Source organism: Amblyraja radiata, chromosome 1 (genome assembly GCF_010909765.2).
Source record: "Amblyraja radiata isolate CabotCenter1 chromosome 1, sAmbRad1.1.pri, whole genome shotgun sequence".
NCBI lineage: Eukaryota > Metazoa > Chordata > Chondrichthyes > Rajiformes > Rajidae > Amblyraja > Amblyraja radiata.
Genome location: NC_045956.1, coordinates 183,692,266 through 183,716,011, shown reverse-complemented (window position 1 = coordinate 183,716,011; position 23,746 = coordinate 183,692,266). Strand labels below are relative to the sequence as shown.

The 23,746-nt window shown below is 46.7% G+C and overlaps 1 protein-coding gene across 1 annotated transcript in view; it reads left to right on the top strand.

Annotated features, from left to right (window-relative positions):
* The window catches only part of LOC116982597 (fibroblast growth factor 18-like), a 77,454-nt gene that overhangs the window by 34,198 nt on the left and 19,510 nt on the right, over positions 1-23,746 (top strand). Inside the window, exon 3 of the mRNA XM_033035880.1 lies at positions 21,537-21,714. Coding sequence (XP_032891771.1) covers positions 21,537-21,714 — 178 coding nt within the window. The remainder of the gene's footprint in view (positions 1-21,536; positions 21,715-23,746) is intronic.

The window sequence follows — 23,746 nt, the reverse complement described above, 5'->3', positions numbered from 1 at the left end:
CAGACACTCAATTAACCTACAAACCCGCACCTCTTTGGAGTGTGGGAGGATGTTGGGGGAGTCCTGTACCAGGGGCCACAGTTTAAGAATAAGGGGTAAGCCATTTAGAACGGAGACGAGGAAATACTTTTTCACACAGAGAGTGGTGAGTCTGTGGAATTCTCTGCCACAAAAGGCAGTGGAGGCCTATTCATTGGATGTTTTCAAGAGAGAGTCAGATTCAGTTCTTATGGCTAAAGGAATCAAATGATATGGGGAAAAAGCAGGAAGGGGGAACATTCTAGTAAATCTCCTCTGTACTCTCTCTATTTGTTGACTTCCTATAATTAGACGACCAAATTTGTACACCTAAGTTGTGAGTGTGAGTGTGGAATTCTCTGCCTCAGAGGGCGGTGGAGGCCGGTTCTCTGGATGCTTTCAAGAGAGAGCTAGATAGGGCTCTTAAAGATAGCGGAGTCAGGGTATATGGGGAGAAGGCAGGAACGGGGTACTGATTGTGGATGATCAGCCATGATCACAGTGAATGGCGGTGCTGGCTCGAAGGGCCGAATGGCCAACTCCTGCACCTATTGTCTGTTGTCTATTGACACCGAAGCACCCCTCGGTCACAGGGGGAACGTTCAAACTCCACCCATTGTCAGGATCGAACCCGTGTCTCTGGCACGGCAAGCGCTGCAAGGCAGCAACTCTACTGCTGCGCCACCGTGCCGCTCGAGTTACTCCAGCTTTTCGCATCTCTATCTTTTTGTCGAACCAGCATCTGCAGTTCCTTCCTGCACCAACCAACCTCATTTTTAAGCTTGTTAACGCAGCGAGACGTGTAAACGCTCTAACGTCGTGATGGTTAGCGGTCAGCCAACATTTTCAGAAGCAGCTAAAACTTACATGAAAACTAAAGTGGGTTATGAGAGTAAACGAGTTGTAAAAACATTAACAGAGCATAAGAGCTTCTGTATCTTTATAAACATGAAGAGAGGAGCCAAGGTAAATGTTGACTCCTTGGAACAAGGGATGGGGGGACCTAATTGCTGGGAGTTATGGAAATGGCAGGGAGTTTGGATAAATATTGTGCCTTGCGAAAGATATAAAAGAATTCCAACTCCTGTTCTGCCCCAATATCCCAATATCCACCCAGTATTCCAATTAAGGTGGCACGGTGGTGCAGCGGTGGAGTTGCTGCCTCACCGTTCGATCCTGACCACGGGCGCTGTCTGCACGGAGTTTGCACGTTCTCCCCGTGACCGTGTGGGTTTCCTTCCGGCTGCTCCAGTTTCGTCCCACATCCCAAAGACGAGCAGGTTTGCAGGTCATAGAAACATAGAAACATAGACAATAGGTGCAGGAGTAGGCCATTCGGCCCTTCGAGCCTGCACCGCCATTCAATATGATCATGGCTGATCATCCAACTCAGTATCCTGTACCTGCCTTCTCTCCATACCCCCTGATCCCTTTAGCCACAAGGGCCACATCTAACTCCCTCTTAAATATAGCCAATGAACTGGCCTCAACTACCTTCTGTGGCAGAGAATTCCAGAGATTCACCACTCTCTGTGTGAAAAATGTTTTTCTCATCTCAGTCCTAAAAGACCTCACCTTTATCCTGAACTAGTGTATGGGTGATGGGTGGTCAGCGCAGACTCGGTGGGCCAAAGGGCCTGTTTCCTCGCTGTTTGAACTAAACTAATCTACCTGTTCTCTGGATGTTTTCAAGAGAGAGCTAGATAGGCCTCTTGAAGATAGCGGAGTCAGTGGATATGGGGGGGAAGGCAGGAACGGGGTACTGATTGGGGATGATCAGCCCTGATCACAGTGAATGGCGGTGCTGGCTCGAAGAGCTGAATGCACCCATTGTCCTGCACCCATTGTCTATTGTCTATTGTTGTACTTGTGCCTTACTTGACTGTGTACATGCAGTATATTATCTCATTTGATTGAAATATACAGCATGGAAACAGGCCCTTCGGCCCACCGAGTCCACACCGTGCCCACGTCATCCCACTTTCACATCCCTTCGTTCCACGCTCGGGACAATTCACAAAGCCGCACATCCGTGGGACGTGGGTGGAAACTGGAGCACCCGGATGAAACCCAGAAATGTCACGTGGAGAACGTGCAAACTCCACACTGTCAGCACCCGAACAGGTCATGATGGAACCCGGGTCTCTGGCGCTGAGAGGCAGTGGTTCCACCTGCTGCACACTGTGCCGCCTCCTAATTTAATTGGATTTAGACAATAGACAATAGACAATAGATGCAGGAGTAGGCCATTCGGCCCTTCGAGCCAGCACCACCATTCAATGTGATCGTGGCTGATCATCCCCAATCAGTACCCCGTTCCTGCCTTCTCCCCATATCCCCTGACTCCGCTATTTTTAAGAGCCCTATCTAGCTCTCTCTTGAAAGTATCCAGAGAACCTGCCTCCACCGCCCTCTGAGGCAGAGAATTCCACAGACTCACCACTCTCTGTGAGAAAAAGTGTTTCCTCGTCTCCGTTCTAAATGGCTTACCCCTTATTCTTAAACTGTGGCCCCTGGTTTTGGATTTAATTGGATAGCACACACACACACAAAAGCCTTTCACTGTATGAATTCCACTTGCTGCGGAAATCAAGTCATTGGGTATATTTTAAGCGGAGATTGACATATCCTTCATTAGTAAGGTTGTCTAAGGTTATGGGGAGAAGGCAGGAGAATTGGGTTGAGAGGGAAAGATAGATCAGCGGAGTAGACTAGATGGACTGAATGGCCTAATTCTGCTCCAATAACTTATGAACATGTTTAGCTTAGTTTAGAGATACAGCGCGGAAACAGGCCCTTCGGCCCAACGAGTCCGCACCGACCAGCGATCCCCGCACACTAACACAATCCTACACACACTAGGAACAAATTACAATTATACCAAGACGATTAACCTGCAAACCTGTAGGTCTTTGGAATGTGGGAGGAAACCGGAGCACCCGGAGAAAACCCACGCAGGTCACGGGGAGAACGTGCAAACTCCGTACAGACAGCACCCGTAGTCGGGATCGAACCCGATATTGTATCTCGGTACATGACAATAATAAACCAATCCAATAATTGAACAGTCCAAAAGGAGGAAGTATCTGAAAACAATTTCAGTCAAGGAAAGGTTGTAATTTGTTTAAGAAGGAACTGCAGATGCTGGAAAATCGAAGGTAGACAAAAAAGTGCTGGAGACACTCAGCGGGTACGGCAGCATCTATGGAGTGAAGGAAATAGGCACTGTTTCGGGCCGAAACCCTTCTTCGGAGTGGATTTTGGCCGAAAAGTTGCCTATTTCCTTCGCTCCATAGATGCTGCTGCACCCGCTTGGTTTCTCCAGCACTTTTGTCTACCAAGGAAAGGTTGTAAGTGATCTAATGTCCGAGCACGTATGAAAGATTATTTGTTACCTTACAGAAGGATAAGGAGGGAACGGAGGGAATGAGATCATGGGCTTCAGATTATTGAGGGTAGTCTGAAGAAGGGTCTTGACCCGAAACAACACCCATTCCTTCTCTCCAGTGATGCTGCCTGTCCCGCTGAGTTACTCCATCTTTTTTATGGCTACATTTAGGGTAGAAGTTGGGAGGTCATGTTGCAGTTGTATAAGATGTTGTTGAGGCCGCATTTAGAGTATTGTGTTCAGTTCCGGGCACCATGCCATAGGAAAGATGTTGTCAAGCTGGAAATGGTGCGGAGAAGATTTACGAGGATGTTTCCAGGACTCGAGGGCCAGACCTCAAATTTCACTCCACCAATTGGTGTATGTGACAATAAATGTCCTTTGTCCTTTGTCCTTTGGGGGGGATCTTATAGAAACATATAAAATTATAAAAGGACTGGACAAGCTAGATGCAGGAAAAATGTTCCCAATGTTGGGCGAGTCCAGAACCAGGGGCCACAGTCTTAGAATAAAGGGGTCATTTAAGACTGAGGTGAGAAAAAATGTTTTCACCCAGAGAGTTGTGAATTTGTGGAATTCCCTGCCACAGAGGGCAGTGGAGGCCAAATCACTGGATGGATTTAAGAGAGAGTTAGATAGAGCTTTAGGGGCTAGTGGAGTCAAGGGATATGGGGAGAAGGCAGGCACGGGTTATTGATAGGGGACGATCAGCCATGATCACAATGAATGACGGTGCTGGCTCGAAGGGCAATGACAATAAATGGTATTGTATTGTATGTATTGTATTGTTGAAGGGCCGAATGGCCTCCTGCACCTATTTTCTATGTTTCTATAGAGAGAGGTTGAGCAGGCTCAGATTTTATTCCTTGGAGCTCAGAACGATGAGGGGTGATCTTATTGAGTTGTACAAAATTATGAGAGGAATAGATCGGATAGATGCACAGAGTCTCTTGCCCAGAGTAGGGGAATCGAGGTTTAAGATGAGGGGGGAAGGAATTAATAGGAACCTTACAGGTAACTTTAACACAAAGTGTGGTGGGTGTATGGAATGAGCCGCTGGAGGCAAGAGTGTTTTATTGTCATATGTCCCACATAGAACAATGAAATTCTTACTTGCAACAGCACGACAGAATATGTAAATACAGTACACTGTAAACAATACAATAAATGCTACTGAAAAAGTTCAGTGTGTGTGTAGATACACATACTCACATATACACATATATATATATATATATAATAGATAATAGACAATAGACAATAAGTGTAATAGGCCATTCGGCCCTTCGAGCCAGTACCATAATTCAATGTGATCATGGCTGAATCAGTACCCCTTTCCTGCCTTCTCCCCATACCATCTGATTCCACTATCTTTAAGAGCTCTATCTAACTCTCTTGAAAGCATCCAGAGAACTGGCCTCCACTGCCCTCTGAAGCAGAGAATTCCACAGACTCAGAGTCTGTGTGAAAAATATATATACACGCGCACATAAAGATAACATAGAAACATAGAAACATAGAAATTAGGTGCAGGAGTAGGCCATTCGGCCCTTCGAGCCTGCACCGCCATTCAATATGATCATGGCTGATCATCCAACTCAGTATCCTGTACCCGCCTTCTCTCCATACCCTCTGATCCCCCTAGCCACAAGGGCCACATCCAACTCCCTCTTAAATATAGCCAATGAACTGGCCTCGACTACCTTCTGTGGCAGAGAGTTCCAGAGATTCACCACTCTCTGTGTGAAAAAAGTTGTTCTCATCTCGGTTTTAAAGGATTTCCCCCTTATCCTTAAGCTGTGACCCCTTGTCCTGGACTTCCGCAACATCGGGAGCAATCTTCCTACATCTAGCCTGTCCAACCCCTTAAGAATTTTGTGAGTTTCTATAAGATCCCCTCTCAATCTCCTAAATTCTAGAGAGTATAAACCAAGTCTATCCAGTCTTTCTTCATAAGACAGTCCTGACATCCAAGGAATCAGTCTGGTGAACCTTCTCTGCACTCCCTCTATGGCAATGATGTCCTTCCTCAGATTTGGAGACCAAAACTGTACGCAATACTCCAGGTGTGGTCTCACCAAGACCCTGTACAACTGCAGTAGAACCTCCCTGCTCCTATACTCAAATCCTTTTGCTATGAAAGCTAACATACCATTCGCTTTCTTCACTGCCTGCTGCACCTGCATGCCCACTTTCAATGACTGGTGTACCATGACACCCAGGTCTCGCTGCATCTCCCCTTTTCCTAGTCGGCCACCATTTAGATAATAGTCTGCTTTCCTGTTTTTGCCACCAAAATGGATAACCTCACATTTATCCACATTATACTGCATCTGCCAAACATTTGCCCACTCACCCAGCCTATCCAAGTCACCTTGCAGTCTCCTAGCATCCTCCTCACAGCTAACACTGCCCCCCAGCTTAGTGTCATCCGCAAACTTGGAGATATTGCCTTCAATTCCCTCATCCAGATCATTAATATAATAACGATAACAGTGCACTAATAACAATAATCCTTAGGCCCCCTTCGGTCGTGGCTGACCATGGGTGTCTCCAGGGTGCTATTCCCTATATGGAGGACGCCTGTGCGTGACTTTGTTTAACGTGGGGAGACTGGTGCACAGACAGACACCCCACGGTCCTTGACAGATCTGGGTCAGGATCCAGTGGGGTGGAGTCCAAGACGACCGGAGACCCTTTTCTGCTGCAGCCTTCATCCGCCTTCCCAGCCGTTGTGACGCTCCACTAAGGTCAGCCATCGTCCTCCGCCTGTTCCACCGCTGAGGTCTTGAATAACAATAATAGTCTACATTAGATAATTATAAGCAGTTGAATAAGGGGTTGGAATTAATAAGCATTGGCTTCTTCCTGCTTCTTTTCGGACACATACGATTCATATATTTATAAATATTGTTTAAAAAAAATAATTCAGAGCTTATTTGAGGTTGTAGTGTTTAATGCCCCTGTCCCACTTATGCCCCTGTCCCACTTAGGAAACCTGAACGGGAACCTCTGGAGACTTTGCGCCCCACCCAAGGTTTCCGTGCGGTTCCCGGAGGTTGCAGGTGGTTGCCGGACGTTGCAGGTAGTGGAAGGTAAGAGCTTCCACTACCTGCAACCTCCGGCAACCACCTTCAACTAGCATCGTAACCGGCTTCAACTAAAAAATTACCGATTTTCAAAACGACAACCTATTTTCAGTCGCGGCCGGTTTTTAATTTTTTTAAATAGTCGGCGGAACATAGAAGAAGCGGAAACCACTTTTGACCATTAGGGAGACTGACAAAAACCTCCGGTAACCTCACGGAAACCTTGGGTGGGGCGCAAAGTCTCCAGAGGTTTCCGTTCAGGTTTCCTAAGTGGGACAGGGGCATTAGGGCCGAATGGCTGTAGGGAAGAAGCTGTTCCTGAACCTGGACGTTACAGGTTTCAGTCTCCTGTACTATCGCAATGTTTAAGAGACAGTTAGACAGGTACATTGATAGGACAGGTTTGGAGGGAGATGGACCAAACGCTGGCAGATGGGACTAGTGTAGTTGGGACAAAGGTACACAAAATTGCTGGGGAAACTCAGCGGGTGCAGCAGCATCTATGGAGCGAAGGAAATAGGCGACGTTTCGGGCCGAAACCCTTCTTCAGACTCGTTTCGGCCCGAAACGTCGCCTATTTCCTTCGCTCCATAGATGCACCCGCTGAGTTTCCCCAGCAATTTTGTGTACCTTCGATATTCCAGCATCTGCAGTTCCCTTTTGAACAGTGTAGTTGGACATGTTGGTCGGTGTGGGCAAGTTGGGCTGAAGGGTCTGATTCCACACTGTATCACTCCATATAACAACATTTAAAAGACATTTGAAAGCTCCCCTTCAAATCTCCTCTGGGCTCCATCCTGATATCCCATCATCATAGAGTATTCAGACATTTGCATGATCTCATATTAGGATCGGCAGCTTAAACCCTGCGATTTTATTTATTGGAGCGCAGAATGATGAGGGCGATCTCTTTTGATGTATTCGAGAGAGAGTTATATATATATCTTAGGGTTAATGGAATCAAGGGATATGGGGAGAAAGCAGGAACGGGGTACTGATTATGGATGATCACAGTTTAAGAATAAGTAGTAAGCCATTTGGAACGGAGATGAGGAAACACTTTTTCTCACAGAGAGTGGTGAGTCTGTGGAATTCTCTGCCTCAGAGGGCGGTGGAGGCCGGTTCTCTGGACGCTTTCAAGAGAGAGCTAGATAGGGCTCTTAAAGATAGCGGAGTCAGGGGATATGGGGAGAAGGCAGGAACGGGGTACTGATTGTGGATGATCAGCCATAATCACATTGAATGGCGGTGCTGGCTCGAAGGGCCGAATGGCCTACTCCTGCACCTATTGTCTATTGTCTATTGTCTCTACCTATGCCTTTCACAAATAAGTACAACAGATAGTGCAAAGAAAAAGAATAGAATATATATTTACACAGTGCTGCAGTTACAGACAATATACAGGTAATGAAAACTGCATAGTCTGCAAAGAGGTAGGTTGGAAGATCGGGACCACACCCGAGCTGGTGGGATGACCGTTCAGAAGTCTGATAACAGGGTGGCACAGTGACGCAGCAGAAGAACTGCTGCCTTACAGCAGCAGAAACCCGGGTTCCATCCCGACTACGGGTGCTGTCTGTACAGAGTTTGACCGTGACCTGCGTGGGTTTTCTCCGGGATCTCCGGTTTCCGCCCACACTCCAAAGCAGTTAATTGGCTTGGTATTAATGTAAATCGCCCCCAGTGTGTGTGTGTGTGTGCGGGGATCACTGGTCGGCGCGGACTTGGTGGGCCTGTTTCCGCGCTGCATCTCTGAAGTAAACTGAAGATAATGTTATAGTCATACAGCATGGAATCAAACTGGCCACTCCAGCCACTGAATCGGGAATCATTTTCTGACAAGTCCAGGTGCATCTTGCCACAGAAGGCTGTGGAGGCCAAGTCAATGGATATTTTTAAGGCAGAGGTAGATAGATTCTAAACTTTATTCCCTTGTCTTGTACCTATTCACCGTATATGGCACGATTGTAATCATGTATTGTCTTTCTGCTGACTGGATAGAACGCAACACAGGTTTTTCACTGCACCTCGGTACACGTGACAACAAACTAAACTGAAACCGAACTGAGATTTGTGACTTGCTAGCATTTATTTCCAGAGGAGCAGAATACACAAACAGGGATGTAATGCTGAGGCTCTATAAGGCGCTGGTCAGGCCACATTTGGAGTATTGTGAGCAATTTTGGGCACCGTATCTGAGGAAGGATGTGCTGGCTCTGGAGAGGGTCCAGAGGAGGTTTACATCCCAGGAATGAGTGAGTTAACCTGTGATGAGCGTTTGTCGGCACTGGGCCTGTACTCGCTGGAGTTTAGAAGAATGAGGGGGAACCATATTGAAACGTACAGGATAGTGAAAGGCTTGGATAGAGTGGATGTGGAGAGGATGTTTCCACTAGTGGGAGAGTCTAGGACTAGAGGTCACAGCCTCAGAATTAAAGGACGTTCTTTTAGGAAGGAGATGAGGAGGAATTTCTTTAGTCAGAGGGTGGTGAATCTGTGAAATTCTTTGCCACAGGAGGCTGCAGAGGCCAGGACAGCGGATATTTTTAAGGCAGAGATAGATAGATTCTTGATTAGTGCGGGTGTCAGAGGTTATGGGGAGAAGGTAGGAGAATGGGGGTAGGAGGGAGAGATAGATCAACCATGGCGGAGTAGACTTGATGGGCCGAATGGCCTAATTCTGCTCATCATTTATGAATCTTATGATCTTATGATCAGTACGGGTGTCAGGGGTTATGGGGAGAAGGCAGGAGAATGGGTTTAAGAGGGTAAACACAGAAACATAGAAACATAGACAATAGGTTCAGGAGTAGGCCAATCGGCCCTTCAAGCCTGCACCGCCATTCAATATGATCATGGCTGATCATCCAACTCAGTATCCTGTACCTGCCTTCTCTCCATACCCTCTGATACCTTTAGCCACAAGGGCCACATCTAATTCCCTCTTAAATATAGCCAATGAACTGTGGCCTTAACTACCTTCTGTGGCAGAGAATTCCACAGATTCACCACTCTCTGTGTGAAAAATGTTTTTCTCATCTCGGTCCTAAAAGATTTCCCCCTTATCCTTAAACTGTGACCCCTTGTCCTGGACTTCCCCAACATCGGGAACAATCTTCCTGCATCTATCCTGTCCAACCCCTTAAGAATTTTGTAAGTTTCTATAAGATCCCCCCTCAATCTTCTAAATTCTAGCGAGTACAAGCCGAGTCTATCCAGTCTTTCTTCATATGAAAGTCATGACATCCCAGGAATCAGTCTGGTGAACCTTCTCTGCACTCCCTCTATGGCAAGAATGTCTTTCCTCAGATTAGGAGACCAAAACTGCACGCAATACTCCAGGTGTGGTCTCACCAAGACCCTGTACAACTGCAGTAGAACCTCCCTGCTCTTATTCTCAAATCCTTTTGCTATGAATGCTACAAGCCGAGTCTATCAGTCTTTCTTCATATGAAAGTCCTGACATCCCAGGCATTAGGATACATCCCAAGTGAGCAGATTGTTGGTGATGTGTAGGGGCTCACAGCCCGTTTATACCATGTGTGTGCCCGGTGTCTTCCTTGGATCCATGCCCAGTCCTAAATGCAGGGAGCAGTGGGGAGAGTGGCACCTTGCTTTGGAGTGGCTTCAGTCACTTGGCACAGACACAACAGTCCTGAAACACTTGCAGACGTTGTAAAGAGCTGCGGCCCAATGTAAAGCACTTTGGTCAACGAGAGTTGTTTTTAAATGTGCTATAGAAATAAAAGTGACTTGACTTGAATCTCATCTAATTGTTTTGGATTGCTTGGGTGGTTGATCAAATGCCAGAAGGACTCAGTTCACGTTTGTCTTGAAAATCATGAGAGGAATAGATCGGGCAAATGTACAGAGTCAGAGACAATAGACAATAGACAATAGGTGCAGGAGTAGGCCATTCAGCCCTTCGAGCCAGCACCGCCATTCAATGTGATCATGGCTGATCATCCACAATCAGTACCCCGTTCCTGCCTTCTCCCCATATCCCCTGACTCCGCTATCTTTAAGAGCCCTATCTAACTCTCTCTTGAAAGCATCCAGAGAACCTGCCTCCACCACCTTCTGAGGCGGAGAATTCCACAGACTCACCACTTCGAGAAAAAGTGTTTCCTCGTCTCCATTCTAAATGGCTTACTCCTTATTCTTAAACTGTGGCCCCTGGTTCTGGACTCCCCCAACATCGGGAACATGTTTCCTACCTCTAGCGTGTCCAAGCCCTTACTAATCTTATATGTTTCAATAACATTCCCTCTCATCCTTCTAAACTCCAGAGTGTACAAGCCCAGCCGCTCCTTTTAAGAATAACGGGTAAGCCATTTAGAACGGAGATGAGGAAACACTTCTTCACACAGAGAGTGGTGAGTCTGTGGAATTCTCTGCCTCAGAGCGCAGTGGAGGCAGGTTCTCTGGATGCTTTCAAGAGAGAGCTAGATAGGGCTCTTAAAGATAGCGGAGTCAGGGGATATGGGGAGAAGGCAGGAACGGGGTACTGATTGGGGATGATCAGCCATGATCACATTGATTGGTGGTGCTGGCTCGAAGGGCCGAATGGCCTACTCCTGCACCTATTGTCTATTGTCTGTTCTATCAGCATATGACAGTCCTGCCATTCCAGGAATTACCCTGGTGAACCTACGCTGCACTCCATTAATGGCAAGAATGTCCTTCCTCAAATTGACCAAAACTGCACACAGTACTCCAGGTGTGGTCTCACTAGGTTCCCTGTACAACTGTAGGAGGACCTCTTTGCTGCTAGACTCAGCTTGCTGGCACCATGCGTAAGGCTGGGTGTTCAGGGAAGTGGCACTGTGCCATACTGCTGCCGTTGGAGTTGTAGGGGGGTGTGTGTGAGTACACACGGGGAAGACCAGAATAGATAGGCCATCGGGCAATGGTAACGCATTCTGTCCAGCGTAGCAACTTTGTACACAACATCTCTCCAACCACCCAGAATGGCAACTCCCAGAGGACCTACTGCAACCAAGGAAAAATACACCAACATGGCCAAATTCAACACCATTTTAGAGGAATTCTTGTCCAAGTCGCCTAAAGCAATAAAACGCATAAAAACAACAGCAGGCTTCAAAACATCAAGTCAATTCATGACAAATTCATTGGCTAGTACTCGCTAGAATTTAGAAGATTGAGAGGGGATCTTATAGAAACTTACAAAATTCTTCAGGGGTTGGACAGGATAGATGCAGGAAGATTGTTCCCGATGTTGGGGAAGTCCAGAACAAGGGGTCACAGTTTAAGGTTAAGGGGGAAATCTTTTAGGACCGAGATGAGAAAAACATTTTTCACACAGAGAGTGGTGAATCTGTGGAATTCTCTGCCACAGAAGGTAGTTGAGGCCAGTTCATTGGCTATATTTAAGAGGGAGTTAGATGTGGCCCTTGTGGTTAAAGGGATCAGGGGGTATGGAGAGAAGGCAGGTACAGGATACTGAGTTGGATGATCAGCCATGATCATATTGAATGGCGTTGCAGGCTCGAAGGGCCGAATGGCCTACTCCTGCACCTATTTTCTATTTTCTATGTTTCTAAATTATCAGAACTTAAAACATGGGTGAAATCTTTTCCAAGTTAGTTGAGACAGGTACAACAACAACATTTAAGTGTAGGTTGAAGGTGAGGGGGGGAAAAATTTAATAGGAATCTGAGGGGTATCTTTTTCACAGGAAGGTTGGTGGGTGTATGGAACGAGCAGCCGGAGGAGGTAGTTGAGGCTGGGACTATCGCAACGTTTAAGAAACTGATAGGTGCATGGAGAGGACAGGTTTTGAGGGATTTTGGCCCCAATGCAGGCAGGTGGGACTAGTGTAGAAGGGACACGTTGGTCGGGGCATGCGTGGGCAAGTTGGGCCGAAGGGCCTGTTTCCACGCTGTTTCAATCTATGACCCTATTTAAAATACATTGGACAAGTGCATGGATAGGAAAGGCTTGAAGGAACATGGGGTAAACGTGGGCAGGTGGGACTATTGTAGATGAGGCATTTTCGTCGGCATGAGTGAGTTGGGCCGAAGGACCTGATTCCACTCTATGAATCTCTAACTCCTTGTTGCAGCAAACTAACCTCTTTGGACTTTAAAGATACAGCGTGGAAACAGGCCCTTCGGCCCACTGAGTCCGCCCCAAACAGCGATCACCCCGCACACTAGTTCTATCCTACACACAATTTACAATTTTACTGAAGCCAATGAACCTACAAACCTGCACGTCTTTGGAGTGTGTGGGGAAACCGGTGCACCCGGAGAAAACCCACGCGGTCACGGGGAGAACGTACAAACTCCGTACAGACAGCACCCGTAGTCCGTTCATAAGGTCATAAGATCATTAGTTCATAAGTCATAGGAGCAGACTTAGGCCATTCGGCCCATCAAGCCTACGCTGCCATTCAATCATGGCTGATCTATCTCTCCCTTCTAACCCCATCCTCCTGCCTTCTCCCCATAGGCCCTGACACCCGTACTAATCAAAAATCTAACTAACTCTGTCTTACAAATATCTATAAATATAGCCAATGAACTGGCCTCAACTACATTCTGTGGCAGAGAATTCCAGAGATTCACCACTCTCTGTGTAAAAAATGTTTTTCTCATCTCAGTCCTAAAAGATTTCCCCTTTATCCTTAAACTGTGACCCCTTGTCCTGGACTTCCCCAACATCGGGAACAATCTTCCTGCATCTAGCCTGTCCAACCCCTTAAGAATTTTGTAAGTTTCTATAAGATCCCCCCTCAATCTTCTAAATTCTAGCGAGTACAAGCCGAGTCTATCCAGTCTTTCTTCATATGAAAGTCGTGACATCCCAGGAATCAGCTAGATAGGGCTCTTAAAAATAGCGGAGTCAGGGGATATGGGGAGAAGGCAGGAACGGGGTACTGATTGGGGATGATCAGCCATGATCACATTGAATGGCTCGAAGGGCTGAATGGCCTACTCCTGCACCTATTGTCTATTGTCTAATCAGTACACCGTTCCTGCCTTCTCCCCATATCCCCTGACTCCGTTATCTTTAAGAGCCCTATCTAGCTCTTTTTTTAACCTCAAGTATTAGTCCAATGGTTTCTGACCCCTTGCATTGACCTTGTGAATCACACTGCCCACTTTCCATGCTTTTAGTTTTTCTTTCTATAACGGGACGGCTAAGTCTGTACTCTGGTCATTGACCAACCAATAGTTTATACAAATGATTCATGCTCCCTCCACCCACTTGCAAGGTCTCAAATGCAGCTGGTGTTTCTTTACACAAAGGGGCACAGAGTGGTAGAGACCCTGGTTCGATGCTGACCACGGGTGCTGGCTGTGCAGAGAGGATGATCAGCCACGCTCACATTGAATGGCGGTGCAGGCTCGAAGGGCCGAATGGCCTACTCCTGCACCTAGTGTCTACTGTCTGTTGCCCCTAGTGTGTGTAGGATAGTGTTAGTGTACGGGGTGATCGCTGGTCGGTGCGGTAGGCCGAAGGGCCTGTTTCCACGCTGTATCTCCAAGCTAAACTAAACTAAACTCAGCAGGTCAGGCAGCACACCGGGAGAACATGGATAGGCGACGTTTCGAGTCGGGACCCTTCTTCAGACTGATTGTAGAGGAGGCGAGAGGACAGCTGGGATAGGGAAGAGGCAGGACAAAGGGTGGCAGCTGATAGGTTGACATAGGAGGGGGGTGAGGGTTGATAGGCAGATGGATGGAGCAAGGTTCAGAGATAAGAAAGAAAGGTGTGAGACAGGTTGTGGAGTTGCGAATTGTAAAGACAGAGGGAGGAAATTGGCAGGAGACTGGGGGTGAGTGGAGTGGAGAAATAGGTGGGAGTACCCACCTATACAGTTGTACAGGGCTCTGGTGAGACCACATCTGGAGTATTGTGTACAGGTTTGGTCTCCTAATTTGAGGAAGGACATCCTTGTGATTGAGGCAGTGCAGCGTAGGTTCACGAGATTGATCCCTGGGATGGCGGGACTGTCACATGAGGAAAGATTGAAAAGACTAGGCTTGTATTCACTGGAGTTTAGAAGGTTGAGGGGCGATCTTATAGAAACATATAAAATTATAAAAGGACTGGTCAAGCTAGATGCATTAAAAATGCTCCCAATGTGGGGCGAGTCCAGAACCAGGGGCCACAGTCTTAGAATAAAGGGGAGGCCATTTGAGACGGAGGGGAGAAAAAACTTTTTCACCCAGAGAGTTGTGAATTTGTGGAATTCCCTGCCACAGAGGGCAGTGGAAGCCAAATCATTGGATGGATTTAAGAGAGAGTTAGATAGAGCTCTAGGGGCTAGTGGAATCAAGAGATATGTGGCGAAGGCAGGCACGGGTTATTGATAGGGGACGATCAGCCATGAAGAGGATTTCCAAAGTCTACAGAGTGATTTAGGCCATTTGGAAGAATGGGCTGAAAGATGGCAGATGGAGTTTAATGCTGATAAATGTGAGGTGCTACACCTTGGCAGGACAAATCAAAATAGGACGTACATGGTAAATGGTAGGGAATTGAAGAATGCAGTTGAACAGAGGAATCTGGGAATAACCGTGCATAGTTCCTTGAAGGTGGAATCTCATATAGATAGGGTGGTAAAGAAAGCTTTTGGTATGCTAGCCTTTATAAATCAGAGCATTGAGTATAGAAGCTGGGATGTAATGTTAAAATTGTACAAGGCATTGGTAAGACCAAATCTGGAGTATGGTGTACAATTTTGGTCGCCCAATTATAGGAAGGATGTCAACAAAATAGAGAGAGTGCAGAGGAGATTTACTAGAATGTTGCCTGGGTTTCAGCAACTAAGTTACAGAGAAAGGTTGAATAAGTTAGGTCTTTATTCTCTGGAGCGCAGAAGGTTAAGGGGGGACTTGATGGAGGTCTTTAAAATGATGAGAGGGATAGACAGAGTTGACGTGGACAAGCTTTTCCCTTTGAGAATAGGGAAGATTCAAACAAGAGGACATGACTTCAGAATTAAGGGACAGAAGTTTAGGGGTAACATGAGGGGGAACTTCTTTACTCAGAGAGTGGTAGCGGTGTGGAATGAGCTTCCAGTGGAAGTGGTGGAGGCAGGTTCGTTGGTATCATTTAAAAATAAATTGGATAGGTATATGGATGAGAAGGGAATGGAGGGTTATGGTATGAGTGCAGGCAGGTGGGACTAAGGGAAAATAATTGTTCGGCACGGACTTGTAGGGCCGAGATGGCCTGTTTCCGCGCTGTAATTGTTATATGGTTATATCACAATGAATGGTGGTGATGGCTCGAAGGGCCAGCACCTATTTTCTATGTTTCTATGTTTCTATTACAGATGTGGCTCAGGGGAGGTAAGGGGGGGGGATGGTGTTTGTGAGAGAAAAGGGAGGGTAATGAGTTTTTTTGCACACTTACCTTGGCTTAGCTTAGCTGAAAATGTCATTAGGTCATAAGGAATAGGAGTGGAATTAGGCCATTCAGCCCATCAAGTCTACTCCGCCATTCAATCATGGCTGATCTATCTCTGACACCCGTACTAATCAAAAATGTATCTATCTCTGCCTTAAATATATCCACTGACTTGGCCTCCACAGCTTTCTGTGGCAAAGAATTCTACCGATTCACCACCCTCTGACTGAAGAAATTCTCTCTCATTTCCTTCCAAAAAGAAGATCCTTTAATTCTGAGGCTGTGGCCTCTAGTCCTAGACTCTCCCACTAGTGGAAACATCCTCTCCACATCCACTCTATCCAAGCCTTTCACTATTCTGTATGTTTCAAATGAGGTACATGGAAAGGACAGGTTTGGAGGGATATGGACCAAACGCAGGCAGGTTGGACTAGTGTAGTTGGAACATGCTAGCCGGTGTGGGCAAGTTGGGCTGAAGGGCCTGTTTCCACACTTTAACACTCTATGACCAGAGGGGACAGCCTCAGAATAAAGGGAAGTACCTTTGGAAAGGAAATGAAGAGAAATTCATTCAGAGGGTGGTGAATCTGTGGAATTCATTGCCGCAGAAGGCTGTGAAGGCCAAGTGGAAAGAGGAAAGACATTGTTGCCATAGCGGGAGTACAGAGAAGGTTCACCAGACTGATTCCTGGGAAGTCAGGACTTTCATATGAAGAAAGACTGGATAGACTCGGCTTGTACTCGCTAGAATTTAGAAGATTGAGGGGGGATCTTGTAGAAACTTACAAAATTCTTAAGGGGTTGGACAGGCTAAATGCAGGAAGATTGTTCCCGATGTTGGGGAAGTCCAGAACAAGGGGTCACAGTTTAAGGATAAGGGGGAAATCTTTTAGGACTGAGATGAGGAAAACATTTTTCACACAGAGAGTGGTGAATCTCTGGAATTCTCTGCCACAGAAGTCAAGTCAAGTCAAGTCAAGTCAAGTTTGTTCGTCACATACACATACGAGATGTGCAGTGAAATGAAAAGTTGCAATGCTCGCGGACTTTGTGCAAAAAGACAAACAAACAAACAACCAAACAAACTATCAACACAATCATAAACACACACATATTCTTTTACATATTAAATATTGGAAGGAAAAACGTACAGTAAAGTTAGTCCCTGGTGAGATAGGAGTTTACAGTCCGAATGGCCTCTGGGAAGAAACTCCTTCTCAACCTCTCCGTTCTCACCGCGTGGCAACGGAGGCGTTTGCCTGACCGTAGCAGCTGGAACAGACCGTTGCAGGGGTGGAAGGGGTCTCCCATGATCTTGTTGGCTCTGGAGTTGCACCTCCTGTTGTATAGTTCCTGCAGGGGGGTGAGTGAAGTTCCCATAGTGCGTTCGGCCGAACGCACTACTCTCTGCAGAGCCTTCTTGTCCTTTGCAGAGCAATTCCCAAACCAGATGGTAATATTCCCGGACAAGATGCTTTCCACCGCCACTGCGTAGAAGCACTGGAGGATCCTCGGAGACACTCTGAATTTCCTCAATTGCCTGAGGTGGTAAAGGCGCTGCCTTGCCTTACTCACGAGTGCTGCAGCGTGTGATGCCCATGTCATATCCTCAGAGATGTGGACTCCCAGATATTTAAAACAGTTCACCCTATCCACAGGATCCCAATTTATCCTCAATGGTGTGTACGTCCTCGGATGATGTGCCCTCCTAAAGTCCACGATCAGCTCCTTAGTTTTTTTGGTATTTAAGAGGAGGCTGTTGTCCTGGCACCAGAGTGCTAGATCAGCCACCTCCTCCTGGTAGGCCTTCTCATCGTTGTCTGAGATCAGGCCCACCACCACAGTGTCATCAGCAAACTTAATTATTGAGTTGGAGCTGAACCTAGCCACACAGTCATGTGTGTACAGGGAGTACAGTAGGGGGCTGAGGACGCAACCCTGGGGGGATCCTGTGCTCAGGGTGAGGGACTTCGATGTATTTCCTCCCATCTTGACTACCTGGGGCCTGGCGGTGAGAAAGTCCAGGACCCAGGCACACAGGGAGGTGTTGAACCCCAATTCCATTAGCTTCCCGGCCAGTCTGGTGGGGACTATCGTGTTGAAGGCTGAACTGAAGTCTATGAACAGCATCCTCACGTAGCCCCCCTTCTGGCTGTCCAGATGGGAGAGAGCGGTGTGCAAGACCTGGGAGACCGCATCGTCCGTGGATCTGTTCGGACGGTATGTGAACTGCAACGGGTCCATGTTGCGAGGGAGGAAGGCGCAGATGTGTTTCTTCACCAGCCTCTCAAAGCATTTCATGACTACCGAGGTAAGGGCCACCGGACGGTAGTCATTCAGACAGGCTGGGGAGGCATTTTTTGGTACTGGTACAATGATGGATTATTTGAAGCAGGCAGGGACCACGGACTTGTCCAGGGAGAGGTTGAATATTGTAGTGAGCACCGGAGCTAGCTGCGTAGCACAGGACTTGAGTACTCGCCCCGAGATGCCATCGGGGCCTGCAGCTTTCCTCGTGTTCACCCGTGTCAGAGCCCTCCTCACGTCGTGCTACATTCCTCCCTTCAGCTTCGGTAGCCAGCCATGCTGGATCAGTAAGTACAGAGTTTAAAAAGTCTCCGTTTGCCCTAGAGTTTAGATTTAAGAGGGTTTCCCTGCCATACTTTGTTAGTACTAGGGAGTTAGAACTTAGAAATAAGTTAAAAAGGAACATGAAAGTTAAAAACACAGACACAGAAGGTAGTTGAGGCCAGTTCATTGGTTATATTTAAGAGGGAGTTAGATGTGACCCTTGTGGCTAAAGGGATCAGGGGGTATGGAGAGAAGGCAGGTACAGGATACTGAGTTGGATGATCAGCCACGATCACATTGAATGGCGGTGCAGGCTCGAAGGGCCGAATGGCCTACTCCTGCACCTATTGTCTATGTTTCTATGTTTCTAAGTCATTGGATATTTTTAATGCGGAGATTGACAGATTCCTGATCCGTGCGGGTGTCAGGGGTTATGGGGAGAAGGCAGGAGAATGGGGTTAGGAGGGAGAGATAGATCAGCCATGATTGAACGGCGGAGTAGACACGATGGGCCGAATGGCCTTAATCTGCTGCTATGACATGAATATATTTTAAGATTAGTAGTTCCTTAACTTTAGAGATACAACGCAAAACACGTCCTTGGGCCCAGTGATCACCCCGTACACTAGCACTATCTTACACACTTTATAGTTCCTATTTACTGAAGACAATATATATTTACTGAAGAAAAATACGTGTTCAGCACGGACTTGAAGGGCCGAGATGGCCTGTATTCCGTGCTGTAATTGTTCTATGGTTATATGTTTTATCGTTACAATTAACCGACAAACCTGTACGTCTTTGGAGTGTTGGAGGAAACGGGAGCACCCGGAGAAAACCCACGCAGGTCACGGGGAGAACGTACAAACTCTGCACAGACAGCACCCGTAGGCAGGATGGAACCCGGGTCTCTGGCGCTGTGAGGCAGCAACTCTACCGCTGCGCCACCGTGCCGCCCCAGTGGGTGTTATAAGAATTCTATACAGACTGGGGCACGTTGGGCCTGATGTCTTTGGTGTGTTTTTGCATTGTGTCTATAATTCAGTGAATACCAGACGCAGCGTATTAATCATAGTACTAGCGGTTGCAGAGGCGACTCAGCCGAGATTAAAGGGAATGAGAATCGGGGCAACGAAATGTCCCATCGATCAGGAGCTGTAAATACCTCCACAGATGGTGGGCAAGGAACAAGCCCAGTTACATTCCAACCAGCAAAATAATGAGTCGAGATTTTCATGGATAAGATGAGAATGGATTTGATTTAAAAAAAATTTTTTTTTAAAGCAATTACTGCACATAATAATCACGTTCAAAAATCCATTATTAACATTTGATAAATGTACAAATTCCACCGCACGCTGGACACGTCCGAAATTGCCCATTTTTTAATCTGTTAATCATCTGTCAGCGACTTTCAAGAGAGAGCTAGATAGGGCTCTTCAAGATAGCGGAAGTCAGGGGATATGGGGAGAAGGCAGGAACGGGGTACTGATTGGGGATGATCAGCCATGATCACATTGAATGGTGGTGCTGGCTCGAAGGGCCGAATGGCCTACTCCTGCACCTATTGTCTATTGTCTCTTGTTTTCGGGTCGGGCCCCTTCCTCAGACTGTACTACGCTATGTTCTATGTTACATGCCACCCAAATGCTATTCCAAAGACGTGAATTAGCTTGCTATAAATGTTGGGCGGCACAGTGGTGCAGCGGTAGAGTTGCTGCCTCACAGCGCCAGAGACCATGGTTCGATCCTGACTACGGGCGCTGTCTGTACGGAGTTTGTACCTTCTCCCCGTGACCTGCATGGGTTTTCTCCGAGATCTTCGGTTTCCTTACACACTCCAAAGACGTACAGGTTTGTAGGCTAATTAGCTTGGTGCAAATGTAAAATTGTCCATATGTGTGTGGGGTAGTGTTAACGTGTGGAGATCGCTGGTCGATGCGGACTCGGTGGGCCTTAAGGCCTGTTTCCGGGCTGAATCACTAAATTAAACTAAACTAAACTAAACTAAACTAAACTACGCTATACTTGGATGAAGGGATTCAAAGTAACATTAGCAAATTTGCAGATGACACAAAGCTGGGTGGCAGTGTGAATTGTGAGGAGGATGTTATGAGAATGCAGGGTGACTTGGACAGGTTGGGGGAGTGGGCCGATGCATGGCAGATGAAGTTTAATGCGGATAAATGTGAGGTTATCCGCTTTGGTAGCAAAAACAGGAAGGCAGATTACTATCTAAATAGTGTCAAGTTGGGAAAAGGGGAAGTACAACGGGATCTGGGGGTCCTTGTTTATCAGTCTATGAAAGTAAGCATGCAGGCACAGCAGGCAGTGAAGAAAGCGAATGGCATGTTGGCCTTTATAACAAGAGGAATCGAATATAGGAGCAAAGAGGTCCTTCTGCAGTTGTACAGAGCCCTAGTGAGACCGCACCTGGAGTATTGTGTGCAGTTTTGGTCCCCTAATTTGAGGAAGGACATTCTTGCTATTGAGGGAGTGCAGCGTAGGTTTACAAGGTCTCCCGGGATGGCGGGACTGTCATATGCTGAGAGAATGGAGCAGCTGGGCTTGTACACTCTGGAGTTTAGAAGGATGAGAGGAGATCTCATTGAAACATATAAGATTGTTAAGGGCTTGGACACGCTAGAGGCAGGAAACATGTTCCTGATGTTGGGGGAGTCCAGAACGAGGGGCCACAGTTTAAGAATAAGGAGGTAAACCATTTAGAACGGAGACGAGGAAACACTTTTACTCACAGAGAGTGGTGAGTCTGTGGAATTCTCTGCCTCAGAGGGCGGTGGAGGCAGGTTCTCTGAATGCTTTCAAGAGAGAGCTAGATAGGGCTCTTAAAATAGCGGAGTCAGGGGATATGGGGGGAAGGCAGGAACGGGGTACTGATTGTGGATGATCAGCCATGATCACATTGAATGGCGGTGCTGGCTCGAAGGCCAAATGGCCTACTCCTGCACCTATTGTCTATTGTCTAAACTAAACTAAACTAAACTAAACTCTACTAAACTAAAGTAAACCTCCATGCTTGCCCAGATTGTGAATGTAACTGGTCGATGGTCTTTCTGAGTTTCCAGGACTCCAGGCAGACCACGGCCCACTTCAGGACGTACGTGGAAAACCACACCAGACACTCGGACGACTTGAGCCGTAAACAAATACGGATCTACCAGCTATACAGCCGGACCAGCGGCAAACACGTCCAGGTGCTGGGCAAGAAGATCAACGCCAACGGGGAGGACGGTGGCAAATACGGTAAACCACTTGCCCAGTGAAGCGATAAGGTCACAACGTCATAACTGATAGGAGCAGAATTAGGCCATTCGGCCCATCAAGTCTACTCCACCATTCAATCATGGCTGATTTATCTCTCCCTCCTAACCCAATTCTCCTGCCTTCTCCCCATAACCCCTGACACCCGTACTAATCAAGAAGAAGCCCGAACAGTGTGGGTTAGCAGAGGCCTGTTACTTTAACACAAAATGCTGGAGGAACTTAGCAGGACAGGCAGCATCTCTGGAGAGGAGGGTGGGGATGACTCTTCTTCAGGCTGAGCTTCAGTGTAAACCAGCATCTGCAGTTGCCTCCCGCACAGCCATTCTTAGTTTAGTTAGTATGGTTTTAGTTGAGTTTTGTTGAGTTTAGTTTAGTTTAGTTTAGTTTAGTTTAGTTTAGTTTAGTTTAGTTTAGTTTACTTTAGTTTAGTTTACTTTAGTTTAATTTAGTTCAGCTAGTTTCATTTAACTTAGGGTTAGGGTGTATCATTAGTTTAGTTTAGATTAGTTTAGATTAGTTTAAATTAGTTTAGTTAGATAGTTTAGTTTAGATTAGTTTAATTTAGTTTAGTTTAGATTAGTTTAGATTAGTTTAATTAGTTTAGTTTAAATTAGTTTAGTTTAAATTAGTTTAGTTTAAATTAGTTTAGTTTAAATTAGTTTAGTTTAGATTAGTTTAGTTTAGTTTGTTTAGTTTAGTTTAGTTTAGATTAGTTTAGTTTAGTTTAGTTTAGTTTAGTTTAGTTTGGTTGGTTTAGTTTAGTTTAATTAAGTTTATAGTCACGTGTAACGAGGTACAGTGAAAAGCTTTGTTGTGTGCTATCCTGTCAGTACAAAGACAATCCATGACTACAATCGAGCCAGAATCGAACCCGGAACTCTGGCGCTGTTAGTCAACAACTCTACCGCTGCGCCACTGCGCTACCCTGCATTAACCTCTGACCTTTAGTTAATCTCTGACCATCTGCCTATCAACCACGCCCCCCTCGCCTATGTCCACCTATTACCTGCCATGCTTTGTTCTGCATTTTCTCTCTAACAGCTTTCTTCCCACCCCCCCAACCCCCCCACCAACCCCACCACAATCAGTTTGAAGTGGCGTCCCGACCCGAAATGTCACCTATCCATGTTCTCCAGAGATACTGCCTCACCTGCTGAGTTACTCCAGCACTTACAAAACTTACAAAATTCTTAAGGGGTTGGACTCCCTGCCACAGAGGGTAGTCGAGGCCAGTTCATTGGCTATATTTAAGAGGGAGTTAGATGTGGCCCTTGTGGCTAAAGGGATCAGGGGGTATGGAGAGAAGGCAGGTACAGGATACTGAGTTGGATGATCAGCCATGATCATATTGAATGGCGGGGCAGGCTCGAAGGGCCGAATGGCCTACTCCTGCACCTATTTTCTATGTTTCTATGTTTCTATGTTTGTGTCATTTCTTAGCTAAATCAACATGCACTCAAGATAGACACAAAATGCTGGAGTGACTTAGTGGGTCTGACCGCACCTCTGGAGAACCTTTCCAGTCTCGACCCGAAATGTCACCCATTCCTTCTCCCCAGAAATGCTGCCTGTTCCGCTGAGTTACTCCAGCTTTTTGTGTCTATCTTCGGTTTAAACCAGCATCTGCAGTTCCTTCATACACTCAACATGCACTCAGATGGATCCCATGGTTGATAGGTTATCACAGCAGCCTGGAGGTGAAGCCGTGATCATGATCTAGTAACATAGAAACATAGAAAATAGGTGCAGCAGGAGGCCATTCGGCCCTTCGAGCCAGCACCGCCATTCATTGTGGTCGTGGCTGATCGTCCCCTATCAATAACCCGTGCCTGCCTTCTCCCCATATCCCTTGATTCCACTTGTCCCTAGAGCTCTATCTAACTCTCTCTTAAATCCATCCAGTGACTTGGCCTCCACTGCCCTCTGTGGCAGGGAATTCCACAAATTCACAACTCTCTGGGTGAAAAAGATTTTTCTCACCTCAGTCTTAAATGACCTCCCCTTTATTCTA